The sequence below is a fragment of the Bacillus rossius genome, chromosome 1, assembly GCF_032445375.1.
Source record: "Bacillus rossius redtenbacheri isolate Brsri chromosome 1, Brsri_v3, whole genome shotgun sequence".
Classification (NCBI taxonomy): domain Eukaryota; kingdom Metazoa; phylum Arthropoda; class Insecta; order Phasmatodea; family Bacillidae; genus Bacillus; species Bacillus rossius.
This window is the reverse complement of record NC_086330.1, coordinates 237423740-237438262: the sequence shown is the minus strand read 5'-3', so window position 1 is coordinate 237438262 and position 14523 is coordinate 237423740. Positions and strand designations below refer to the sequence as shown.

General features: G+C 37.2%; 1 protein-coding gene across 3 annotated transcripts in view; it reads right to left on the bottom strand.

The window, feature by feature from the left end:
• Positions 1 to 14523, bottom strand: part of LOC134527386 (integrin alpha-4-like) — a 155716-nt gene that overhangs the window by 68242 nt on the left and 72951 nt on the right. For all 3 annotated transcript variants that reach the window (XR_010074179.1, XM_063360034.1, XM_063360033.1), the window contains exons 6-7: positions 8198 to 8246; positions 1209 to 1304 (exon numbers count right to left, since the gene is read on the bottom strand). Coding sequence is in view for 2 of the 3 variants with exons in the window: in XM_063360034.1 (XP_063216104.1) it covers positions 1209 to 1304; positions 8198 to 8246 (145 nt within the window). In the remaining variant the exon portion in view is untranslated. The remainder of the gene's footprint in view (positions 1 to 1208; positions 1305 to 8197; positions 8247 to 14523) is intronic.

Below are 14523 nucleotides of genomic sequence, written 5' to 3'. Positions count from 1 at the left end.
CGCTCACCAGAGCCCCCCTAAGACAGTTAACTTTCGGTACTGGCCGTCTCCAGAGCATGAGTAACCGCGCCCCGCGAGACTGCCGTGGCAAATTCATAGTGTTATGTTAGTGTCGTGTTTTGTTCTGTAATCAGCGTATGTTAATGTAACTGTACAACGGCTCAGATGCCGCATAGCGCATTTGCATAGTGTTTGTAGCGGTTCTGACACCGCGTAGTGTACGCATAGGGAGTACCGCGTACCCATGCGTACCACCGGAGAAGTCCGTGAATTAAACGCAAATTAACATAAACTGTATCGCTTACGATTATTTCTCTCCACACTGTCCTCCACACGGCCGAGCGGCCTCACAACCAAATAGGGGAGTTCAGGATAGATTTCAAGCCACGTACCTGGTGGGGCATGCAGGGGCAGAGTACCCACGACCCATCACCAACGGCCTAGTGTGTCTCACTAGTCACTAGCCTGCCCCCCCCCCCCCCCCCCGGACAACAGCAGCACCGCGACGCCCGTAGCGCCCATCAGGTACTTCCCGGGCCTTCTAAAAGGGCCGGGTGACGGCAGTACTAACCAAGAAACAGTTCAGGCTATCACATGTAGTTTATTCGGGATGAGACAGAGTGCGCCCTTTTCATGCAATCGGGGACTATCTATATCAATATTCGATTAAGTATGCACACTCTATATAGTCATCAACATAACCAAACATGAATGATCACAACTAGCGATGTCTATATTATTATACTTGCTACTCAAAAGCAGCGAATAGATGCTGGTTATATTGTTTGAAAACGTTTTTAAAATAAAATTTACACACTGGACTTGTAAATTTCTGTTAATTAATGAATTAAGTGTTAATATACTAATGAATAACGGATTTCAACTTTAAAATGCATAGTTTTATACAAGAAAAGATTTTATGGGCAACATTTTACATGGATAAAATGACAGGACTTAAAACATTTTAACATATTGGACAGGAAGGGGTTAATTGAAAGAGTTTTATTGTAATTGTAATTACTGTATTTTCCCATTATAACTACCAAACTGCCTAACAGAAACTTGAAAACTGATTGTTGTTGCACCTTAGCTTTGTCCTGTGACCTTCGGCAAGAACATGTTCACCTCCTCAAAAGTGCTCCGAATCTAACCGCGAGACCAAGAACATTGTGTGGTTTTAATTCAAGTACTTATTTCTAACCACTTACCAAAGTAATCATAATATCCAAGCCCTTCTATTTTGGCTGGGTCAGGAATCAACGCAACTGATCCTGGCTCATCCATATTATACTTGATCACTGTTCCTGTAAAACCAAACAAAAAAAATGCAACACAGCATGGAGTTAAAGGGCACTTGACATCATTTTATAACCATCAAATTATACTAGAAGAATTTTCCCCACCTGGATTGTACTGTTAATTTTCCCAAGACAATACAACCAATTCTAACTAAATGAACTTAATTACTGTGTTCTTTACTGAAGTTCTCTTAACCAAAGGCTGACCATAATATAGAGGCTGCAACAAATATTGTAGGCTGCAGTTAGTGAAAAACTACTTGTGAAAGGATGTCTGAATTCTGTTAATGCTAACACAATCTGATGTCTCAAAAAGAAACATATTATTGGCAGTTATTTATTTACTTTTAAAGATTTTTCCACACTATTTTCAAGCCATTATAAATTTTTATATATTTAAGATAGTCGCTTTAAAATAATAAACAAAATTAAGTATATGAGATAGAAACAGTGAGATTCCATACTAGTTGCAACAGTAGTTTTTAGGCCATAGCAATGTTCTATTGTTTAATTTTTCAAATATGTTTTTTTTTAATATAGTACTTATGTCATGTTAAGAAATGCCCGAAATTAAAAGTGAATGGATGCTACAAATACATCCCCTGTGAAGTCATTGGTATATAATACCATGTTTCAATGCATAAGCGTCGCACAAGTTTTATGCTAAGAACGTTTCGAAAGTAAGGGTGCAATTTTTACACCAGAAAAGCACTTTTTTTGAAGTAAATTTTTTCATAAAAACAAAACATGAGAGTATATAAAGCATGCCAAACAATTTAAATTAGTTAGTCGTGCAATAAAAACATATTTATTTTCACTTAAATCAGAAATACGAAAACCATGATCTGAATGTGTGCCGGAACTAATATAATGTAGCCATAACTGTCGACGTAGTACCTACCTAATATTAATATCGTAAGAGCCCGTCTACAATAGTCCAAACCTGTGCGTGGTCCGTGTCCTTATCCGAATGTGAGTGACGTCACATTGTCTCATCGAAAACTGCCCTGTCCACAATTGCGATGTCCGATGTCCGAATGTATTGATTTATAAAGTTGTCACCAGATCGCAGTAAATGTGCCAAACCAAATGTTTTTGTTTATTGTTTTGATGCTTTGTAGTTTGAGAATGAACTTATGAAAGTTGTGGGAATTCAATATTATATATTTATTCAGTAAGGCAAAGTGGCTCTTCTTGACTTACAACACCTTCCATTTCCTTCAATAACAAAAACAAACACCATGTTTTCAAACGGGAACCGGAAATTCAAATTCAGTTTTCAGCCGTAACCTTCATTAAAATCTGGCACAAGAGCAAGGCATTCTCTCTCACCACTTCAGCTTAACTGTCAAATACTATTAAATTTTAATGCATTGGTATGAATTTGGTAGGTACTACCTAACTAAGAATTCAAACAAATGAAAATAATACTAAAATAGAAAAAAAAAATTTCAAGAACAGACTCTCATTTAACACAATGTTAATGATGGGCACCACTACTACTAGCACCGTTAGTTCGCAGGCCGTCACGAGCTTCTCTAAGCAGACAAGACAAGCCAAGGCAAAGAATAGGAAGTTGCCAGACCTATCTATACAACCGTGGTCAATAGATAGGGTTTACGATGCACTTATTGTACACTAAAGCCCTTATCACACAATGGAAGTTCTTTGGAAGGTCTTCCATGGCAGCAGGTATAGATGGTTGTGTGGAAGAATTAGCAGAGGGCTAGTCATTTTCATAAAAGTTTTTGTAATCGGTCGTGTTCAAATTTTTGTGGAAGGTTTTGTAGTATAACCTTGGGGTTTTCTGACTCTGCATGAACTATAAATTTTTTCTAACGAGAAACCCCCCACCTTTTTTTTTTTTTTTGCTAATTTACCTATCTGTGTTTTTTTTTATTTCGTAGTTTGTTTGGGGAGCCGTTTTGGTTAGAAAATAATTACGTTGGTAACTTTACACCTAAGTTAGTACTATTACGTTTGTTCGTTTTTGTCACTTATTTTTCTTATAAATTTTTATAGGTATTGTTACAATCGCAAGCAGGGCCGCGACGCGCGCCGGGTTCGGTGTTGGCCGGCGTCAGGCGCGTGTCACGTGGCCTCCACTGACGTAAGGCATGTCATGCGTTCCTGGCCGGATTACAAGGGTCGTCACTACCCCCTCCCCCTCCGCTCTACGCGCATCATCCTGCCTCGGCGCCGTTAGCTATCGCTGAGCGGCCTTGGTAATTCCGCGGGCCGCCGCGTGAGCTAACGACGCCCTTCTCGACTGTTCGAGCGTCGGGTCGGCCCGGGATGATGCGGCTCGTCATCAGCCCCTCTCTCCCTTAGAGAAGAATGCCGGCCTCCACGGCAGTTCCGAGAGGATTCCGAGCGAAGGGAAGTGCAACAGTGGCGAAGAGGGCGAGAGAGAACCCCCCGCCAATTCTCCCCACATAAATAAATCGTAACAGTATTTTAAATTAATTTTATAATTTTTATTTATTTAGTGGAACTATTTAGATCATTGTCTTTTACATTTTACGCTGGTGCCAATATTTTATCGTGTGTTTTACGTGTGTCTACGATGTACGCCGCCTCACCTCGTGAAGGAATGGAGGGGAAGCGAGCTAAGTCGAACAGCTGAGAGAGCGAGGGAGAGCCGGTCTCGCGGAAGCCTGACGTGTGTTTTATCGCGTCTCTGGATGGAGCGGAACTATGCACAGATTTTGTGAATGGGCGACGTCCTTTGTGAGTTTCGATTATTTCGATGATACGCAACAGAACGCGAGTCGCCAGGGTTTGTTGCGAGCAGGTGACGACATTTTCCCAGGCCATATGGGCCAGAAGCACGGCCAATGGCGTACTCTGAGACTTAGCGTACGATGCTGATGGTGGGCAACCAGCAATGAAGACTTCAACCAAGTAAGTGTCCGACTGAGTCCTCTCTTTACCCGGATACGAGTTTTTCAAGAAACTATGTATGTGTGTGACGGGAAGTTTATTGCATATAAACAGTGGTGTTAATGCTTTTGCAGGCAAAACTTCCAGTTTCAAGCTAGAAGAAATTATGTGATGTGGCTTTGCCCATTTATACCATTGTCATGCCACGTGTTAAGTCGACAGTATTGTAATGCGCATTACTACGAATTTAATTTTTTTTTTCGAGTATGAAAGGCCTCACCGAAATATTGTGATAAATGAAAAAGGCACCAGTTAAAGACAGAGATATATCAAATACACAAGGACTTCGATGCAAAACCACGGGTAGTTATGACTTATGAAGTAAAGTAGTTTTCTGCATTTGAATTAAATTACACTAGGAAAGTCATTCCAAACTATATAATTCGTGTGTTCACGAGGTTTAGTAATTTTTCTTTTGTCTCGTAACTTTAAATATTACATGAAAATCGGTGCAAAAATTTTCGATGCTTCAAATTTTGACACCTACCGTATTTGTTAATTGTGTTTTGTGATTTTACCAAGTATTAGGTACTATGTCCTTTTCTGCATAATCCACATCATTTTTCATACAAAGTATTTCTAACATGTTTTAGGGTTTTTACCACATCAGAACTAGTGGAAGGTTTATGTGCACATTTATTTATAATAAAGTAGATATATTCCGGGATTGAAATGCACTCAAATGACTCCAGATATACATCAATTTTGGTCCATTCATAATTATTGAAAGGGGGGAAAAGGATAAGCTTTTATTTTCACAATGTTCATTCCTGTGTCCCTGCCATGGAGGTTGACTGTCTTTATCCTGGCAAATAACTCGCATCAATAAAACCCACAAAATTATTAAATAAATAATAAGACAAAAATACAGTTGCTGAAATAATGTTTATTGGCAAATATCTAGATTATTTATCAGAAGCAGCTACACTAGAAATTTAACCATTTATATTCTTCCCCAATATTGCCAAGAATTTGTTCCATTAAAAGGTATTATTTAGTTATGTACTAAAGTGATTACAAAAGTCCATGTACAAACCCCTTATGTCTTTTTTAATGAACAAAACACTACTTGAAATTTAATATTTACATACAGAATACAAAAATGTAAATAGAGATTGCGCTTAACAAGCATTAGGCCAAACAGTCTTTTAAATGACGCGAGAGTTCATAATAACTAAATAAGTGAATCAATATTTTCTTCGTAAATATTTATGTCTTCGTATAAACTAAAGTACCTACTTTTTCCACAAACAATGAACTTGACTTGTTTGTTGCAGATTCTATGGGTGAAACATGTGTGATAGGTTATTCCACAAAAACGCCCATGCTTGTTGCCATGGACGCCTAGCTAGCAGTTATGTTAGAAGTTTCTAGCGGAGCCTGACGAAACCTTCCATCGTGTGATACAGGCTTCAGGATTTCGTCTATACCAATATCAGAATGTCATTCACATTCAGAGCTGAATTATAAATAATTTTTAATGATGTGACTTGTGAAGTAAATGTGAATTTACTTTCTTAATATAATTATTTTGACTTGTACATTTTAGTTTTCAGGAAATCACTTTACAATATTTTTTTTTTAAATTAAGGTGTGAATCAACAAATGGTATACCATCAGGTTGGATTCCTTGTTTTTTTTTTTTTTTTTAATTGTGCTTGTGAAAAGATCGTTGCTTATGCCTGTAAATTACATACATTAAAAATAATAAATATTATGCATAGTTATTAAATAATATAAAACTCCTAAATGTAAATGAATTGGGAGACCTCGGTAAACGTTTAAATTCAAACAGTTGTGTTGATTTTTGTGTGACCATGTGTGCTTGAATTTATCAGTTAATTAAGTATTAAAGGCACTAGTTAATGGTATATTCCTATTTGCATATTTGCGGTTTTGTAGCTAACACTTCAAATAAAGCCAATTTGTGTGTACTGGGTTAGATGGGCATTATGTAAATTAATATCGCGATTTTACAAGCCAAAAATGGTTATATATTTTGTTATATACATTGTTCTAGAGCACCAACGAACACCACCTTGCATCTCTAAAATAAATTCTTATAAAAATCCTTAATTTCATGAATATAAGTAAATAAAATACAAATAAGACGATATTTCACTAAAACATATAAATGTATTAATAGACATAGATCCTGAACCTGAAGAATTCTAATAATAACCTAGATCCTGATATAATTCAGGACAAAACTAAATTGCTTTGGTTTTCTGCTGAGTGGTTGGTATTGTGAGAATCATAAGGACCGATTCCAGAAGAAAAAAATCATCTGGAAGTTAAATCTCTGTTTACTTGTACACTAATTTGTGCTGGTTACATTTTTATAAGCGTTACAATGATGACGAACAGATGTTATAATATTTGAAAATTCTTTAAAAATAAATTTACACTTTGGACAACTTCGTATATGTTAACGAAAAATTAATTTGAACTTTAAAATACATAGTTTTATATGGGAAAATAAGTTTATGAGCAACAACTTACATGGGAAAAAAATAATGTACATCTTATATGGAAGAAATGGCGGGACCGAAACATTTGACCGTGTTGGATGGGAAATTGTGTCGTGCTGGTACATCTTAAACAAATTTTACTGCGATTGTAATAATTGTTTTTTCCCATTATAACCACCGCACTACCTGGCAGTAACTTGAAAACTGATTGCTTTTGCACCTTAGGTTTGTCCTGTGATCTTTGGCAAGATCATGTTTACTATCTACACAAAGCGCTGGGAATCTAATGGCAGAACCATAATCGTCATGCGATTTTTAGGCAAGAATTTTTTTTTTTCCAAATTTTGACGTTCTTAAATAATATTGCGACGATAATGCGATGAAACACTGTACTATCTAATATAATCTTGAGAATAATACAACTGTAATAATACTGTTCATATAAATCAATTTGTTTTATTTTAACTTTAAATACATACTATCCTTTAATGGAGCCTAATTTCCAATACTAAATTATACAAAAAAACCTTTAAAACAGTTGACACTAAAATGGCGTCTAACTGTTTCTATCGCTCAACCTAAAGGGTGCAGGCAGCAGTTGGCTAGCTAGCAACAGACTATTGTTACATTTCCATCAAAAGACAGCGCCACAAACCCTTCCAAGGCCACAAGAATGCATGTGAGGACGTGAGTCTCGTTCTTTCACATCGGTGATTCTAAGGTCAACAAAAATGGCAGGCATCCTTTAACATGTACTTATCAAGGATAACTCACGGTAAATGGTCCTATAAGGAGATATTCTGAAACAGCAACTGTATCTTAACTTCTGAAATATCATTTAAACCTGTTAAAATACTGATGTTTCATTTCATTTTCTCAGAAAAAAAACACGAAAACACAATCATGGGTAAAATACGTTAGGCCAAGTCATGGGTTGGCTTTTAACCAATGTTGATGACTTTCCGAATGACCACATCTGAACAGAGGGTCATCATTTAAATCATATACAAATATAACATTAAAATTAAGTCAAATATTTTGTGTAGGAGATTTGTGACAAACTTTGGGGCATAGTTGATTAATTGAACCTTCTCTAAGAAACTTTCACATTTAAGGTTTACTAGGGTTAAATTTTGATTGGGTATTGATCTAAATTTTGAACTGGCTAATGTACCCATTAACAGAACATTAAGATGTCTAACAATATGGTACAATACTGCAGCTAATTGGAATCAAACACAAAGGCTCGCTCCAGAATGTTTCAACCACGTTCTTGGTAAATATAATTCTCATTTTAAAGTGACATTATTTAAAAGTTTAAATTTGGAGAAGAAATTAATAATTAAGGATATTTAGCAAACACATAAAAATCCTTAGGAGCAGATGTATGCAATACTTAATACTCAAGATGAATGATGCAATTTTACAATAAAAACTACTACAATCAACCTCCACTGTTACTTTTCATTCATTACGTCTGCTCACCTGTCCATACTTGCACTCCAGGGGCTCCAATAAGCAGCTCCGTAGCATTCTGGCAACAACACAACCTTGCATTATGCACTTCACGTGTTACAAAATAAAGTCGTTTAGAATTGACAAGATATTGACAAGAAATGAGTACAGGAAAAAGAGGAAAGACATTGGTTGATAGCTTCTGCTGTCACTGGAGAGAACCATATTTACTTTAAGACACTCAATTTTTGTGACTTCTTGAGCATATAAAATGGGCGCACCTTACAACAGACTGTGTCTCATACATTTGCCGAAATAATTTTATTATAATGTCAGGTTTCAGAATAGTTCGGTATAGCCGCCTGGCTGGCGCAGGCTGGTTGTGTGTCGCCACTCGGAGACGGGAGCGGGCTGTGGTAGTGATGGCGCCGCACACACCACTGTACCACTGTACCACTGTACCACTGTGTGGCGTGTGCTCGGCCGCGCGTCCGGCGCTGCCTCGTGCTGGCGATTCCGAGTCGCTCGGAGCGCGCGCGAAGTGGGTTCCATTCAGCGAGTCTGTGTCCTGATTGCGACATTTGGGGATGGCAGGCCGAAACCTTCTGGAAGGGGGGAGCTAGGCTTTCAAGTGCGAGATAGTGGGCGCCTCGGGGCTCACTCCGGCGGCGGTCGGTGGAGTTCGAGATGTAGGGCCTGCTGGACGGGCTGTGGACCGTGTCGAAGAATTCTAAGACTTTGAAGAGAACGGGAGTAGTTAGATATAGTTCCTCCGGGGACAGTGGATTGTGGATGAGGATTCAGGATTCATGACCTTTGACCTCTGACGTCACTGTTATGACCTTTGACCGATGACATCATCACCGATTTCCTGGAAATTTCCCGATTTTCCACCAATTTTCCTCAAAATTTCCCGTTTTTCCCTCAAATTTTCCTCAAAATTTCCCATTTTCCCTCAAAATTTCCCTACAAAATTTCCCCATTCCTCCAAAATTCTAACAACCCGCAAATCTCCGGATAGTGGGTTGGAATCATCCTTACCTACCCTCCCATCTCCGGATAGCGGGTTGGTATCCCCCTTACCTACCCACCCACCCATAGATGACATCACCGCACCCCCATCTTGGATTACGTCATATCCGGTCACCATCATTTCCGACCGCCATTTTGGATTCAATTTTCGCATGCTCTATCATTCCATTATTATTATGCAATCATATAGTATTACATCATATTATCTGACCGCCATCTTGGATGACCCGGCTACCATATAGTATTACGTCATTTCCGGCTGCCATCTTGGATTACATCATTTCCATTCACCATTTTGAATTCTAGAACTTTCTACCATTTGGTTTTCCAGTATTTAATATTATGAAGTCATAGCCGCCATTTTAATCACACCTGTTGCAATTTTCGTTACGATCGCCATCTTTGTTTATGACATCACAACAGTCATTTGTTTTCGTCTGCTGAAGGCCGCCATCTTGGATGTTGTTACTATCGCCATCTTGATTTTTTTTTCTTCTGTGCTGGGGCCCGCCATCTTGATTTTACATTATGTTCCGCCATCTTGGATTTCCCCATCTATGTTTCTGATGTTTGTTCCTAGAGAGCATCACCATCGCTCTATTCAGACTCATAAGGTTGATATTTAATTACATACCAATGTTATTATGGTCCTTATCAATATATTAAAAAAATATTGTTTTTATACAAAATACATTCGGTACAGCTGAGATTCGAACCATCACACAGCTCTGGCCTTTAGGTTAGAAAACATACACCTTTAACCGCTCGGCCATCAAGACAATTACCGATGTAAGAATTAAATAAGGTATATATATATATAAAACATTAACACACATATTCGGACTTGTAATATTTTTATTGAAAGTAATAATAGCATCATCTTTTCGAGAATTATACGACATATATATTTTTATTATTGTTTCAATACTTGCTACCAGGAGCACTAGTGTCTAGCAGAGTGTGGCCGCCATCTTGTTTTCCGTATTCGCTACCAGGAGCGCTAGTGTCTAGCAGAGTGTGCAGCGGCCATCTTGTTTTCAAAATTCGCTACCAGGAGCGCTAGTGTCTAGCAGAGTGTGCAGCGGCCATCTTGTTTTCAATATTCGCTACCAGGAGCGCTAATGTCTAGACAAGTGCAGCCGCCATCTTGTTTTCAATATTCACTACCAGGAGCACTAGTATCACTTAGTACACACATTAACTGCCAGAGGGCGTCATATTAGTTTGATTCTGCCCTGCTGGAGTGTAGTGCTGTCTTGACCTATAACATCTTAAATATGTCCCTCACCTTGAACTTTCCACTATATTGGATTATAGCATTTATGTTCGTCATCTTGTCACCAACACTATCTTGGCATCATCACATTTCACATTACTGTCGACACCCTGAACTTCCCGCCATCTTGGACTATATCATCACATTTGACTTATAACATATCCACACCGCCGCCAACTTAGATTTTGTTATCACACACTTTAATCTTGACCACCAACATATTATATTATCATCTCATGTATGCACCCACCATACTTGATTATATTAGCATACTAACTTTCATCCTCTGCTAGAGTATGTAGCTTAATTATTCGTAATGAGCATCACCTGATCCTCCCAAATACTAAGATTTAAAAAAATGTATTGTCATTAAACTTATCACGGTCCTTATACCAAAGTCATATTGCAGACTGTGCACTGTAGCACCCTACTCAAACTGACTTACATAGCTTATGTTTTCTTTACATGCATTCCTTTGCGCTTACATTTTATTTATATTGTAACTCTGTATTTCATGTAAACAATATTTAAGTATCCATATATATTATTAATCTTAATAGCAAATGTTATGGTCATGCATGCATCCTTATTTTTATAGTTGTCACCATAAATTAAGCAGGATAAATTAAGGGAAATTAAAAACATAGTATACATGAAACATTTATTTTATTTATAAAGTTTATTATATAACAGTCTTTTTACACAAAGATATATACATCTATTTATCTAGTGGGTCGAAATGGCTAATTCTCAGCTCCAGACGGTTCACCGAATTCAGCGTCCAACCAGATCCTTTACCCATATATTCTTCTTCTTCCTTGCAGAGTTTTTCAATACTCTGTTTAACTGACTGCTTCACGTCGTTTGAAGTATAAATTGCAGCAGCCGATGTCTTGAAAGCACGCTTGCTCACTCGATTCTCGTGCGGCTCCGGTTTACCATATAGACAATCCAACCATAAGTTATATTTTAAAGGCCCATGCGATGCTGTATCGTCCATAAGCTGTTGTATTATATTCTGCTCAATATCACTCAGAAAAGTGCAAATATCTTTTGCCTCACTAAAAGTATTTAGATAGTAATAGTCTTTCAGAACTCCTCCAAATGCAGATTGTGCCAAGTAAAATCCATTAGCATTTGTCTGTAACTGACCAAGCACAGTGTTAGATTTATGTCCAGTTGACGATGCGGGTGGTTGTTGATGCTGATTTCCTTTAATGCCGGAGCCTGTGCACATGGGTACCTCTAGTTTAAATTGAGGAGTCATGATGTTCACATGCTGTTCTACAGGCAAGCGAACTGCACCTTTACAAATCTTCATATGTATTTTCAAACTATCAATGCGAGTAAACCACTGATTGCACTTAACACACTGAATCTTTATACGAGAGGGACTCTTCATACATTTACTTATCTCGTGCCTTCGCGCATGATGAGCAAATGCAAACATCATGTCGCAGTAGTTGCAAGGATGTCTATTTGATGTGCCTTCCATGTCTCGGTTAGCTGTGTCCAAGACCGATGGTGCTTCACTTAAGTTTGGTGTGCTATTTTCAAAATCAATGTAACGCTGTCGTGCTGATGTCCTCACTTTCGACCGCCTAGCTCTTCCTTTGCATATCTTCAGGTGTATTTTCAAGTCATCATTGCGAGTAAACTTCTTCCAACATTCATCACATCTAATCATAGTGCGAGACGGATTCTTCAGGCAATTACTCTTCTCATGACGTCTCATATTAAAACTTGTTGAAAACATCATATTACAGTGCGGACACCGATGCTTTATTGGTGGCGATGGCTCCATGCAGGATTCCGAAGAACTCGCGGTAGGATCCATACTCTCCCCAGATGTCTTTGTAGTTAAACAAGAAAGATAGCTCCCAAGCGATGTTCACTCTTCGGATTTAGGATGACAACTAAGCTACTAATTCCATCCACATCCCTACATATAAAGACAACCCCTACCCCCACTACGACACTCTTCACATCATCAACATGTTTACTTAGGACTCAGCTTACATAGGGTCTCTCTCTCTCTTCTACTCCATATCATTCAACTATCCTAGAATTCTTGAAACAATCTAGAAAAAGCAGATTCATAACCTAACCAATGTAATCATGAGATTATTTCTTTGTATGGTAAACACAACTAAAATACATCTTCTCCAGCTGTCATGATCTATTATTAATAAAATGCCTCATATCCTCTTAAATATTAACATCCTTATAGGACTTTGCACACCTCATTTAATTTCAAAAACTCCCAGCCACTATATCTACGCAGAACCATAAATCATTAATACTATTCCAAATCACAGTCTCACACCAGCATGTTTGTGTAATATTATCCACTTTATTTTTCGTAAAGTTACCATTCCAACATAACCTACTAACATAATACTTTGATAATGTTATGTAGCATTCCATACCATTATATCAGTTAAAGTTGTTACCGTGCATAACTATACTCTAGCCATTGTTCCAAAGCAGCCAAATTTAATACTATCAGCCCATCATTATCATACTACTTAATATAATTCCATACACATTTACTATATGCAAAGATTAACTACACCATAGTAAATATACAACATAGGTCCACCCAACAATCCAAAATGAATGTCGGTCAAAAGACAGTTTTAAATCTACGAGCCATAACATACATTCCTATTCCTCAGCCTCGCAGTACCCAACTTTCATCAGCTTACAAACTCTTTAAATTAAACATTTAATTATGTATTTTTTCTTTCATTCTTTGAATGATTCTTGCAGTAAAGATTTTTTTTTTGAGTCAAATACTATTTACAGACAATACAATTCACCATCCTGCCATATAAAAAAAGAGATCATATCTCGACTTAACCATAGGATAAATCCATGCAGCATCTAAAAAATCAACTAAATAGATAATACTTAAGATATGAACAAAGTCCGATCTGACATTCTGGTCGAGTCATTGCATATGAATACAAATAGGAGGAGGGACCATAACATATGGATACAAATATGAGGAGGAGGAGGGATCGTAGCTTATGGATACAAATATGAGGAGGAGGGATCGTAGCATACATAAATTACACCCAACTTTACTCAAATACCAACTATATCAACCAGAAAGTAAATTATAAGAGGTATGTTTCCAATTTAAATTACTTTCCGATCGATCATTCAGAAACCCAGGCATAAAACACATAAATATCGTCGAAGATCAAAAGAACTGCAAAGTCAACATATAATATCACAGTCTAAGCCATAAGATCTATGTCCATCGCATTTATATCAACCATTTCCCTTATACACCTTAAGTGTATGAAATGCAAGGCCAGCAAAAATAAATACCTGATACATATTGTCCATTTTAATTGTCCTTTTCACGATGTAAATACTTGTAATGATTATGCGTAGAGATTCCGAATAAAATTTCTTACTTAAATAACAACTACTATGCCACCAATTCATATTATAAGTACTGCTAATAACTCTCCTTACCCACATAATATGAACGTAAAGACAAAAATTACTCAACATGTTAGTAGATCTACACAACAACAATATATAAAGTCATATGTATAAGCATTTACAAAACTTGCACGAATCAAGAAGTTAAACCATACAGGCTAAACATTACTTTAAACCTTAAATATGTAGATCATAAATATATTATTTTCAGAAGGATTGAAACTGTATTTGGCATAAGCATTGCCGCTAAGCTACATACATACAAGTTAATGGCATTAGAACTCATACGATTATTGAGTAACAATTTTGAAGCAACATCTATAATGTAATGTTAGAAAAAAGGAGAAGTAAATGAAATGAGAAGAATCTAGAATTGACAACAAATGCTGGAATTTGACTCACAGCTTTATTTTACTATATATATCACTGATACAGCTAGGTAAATTATACCAGGAACAAGTTTTACACTTTCAATTACGTCCAACAATATTCGGTGATTCTGGATTCAACTGCGAAAACATATCATGAAAGAAAATGTTCTTTATCAGGTTCTTGTAGTCGGACATTACTTAATGTGCCAAGTTAAATC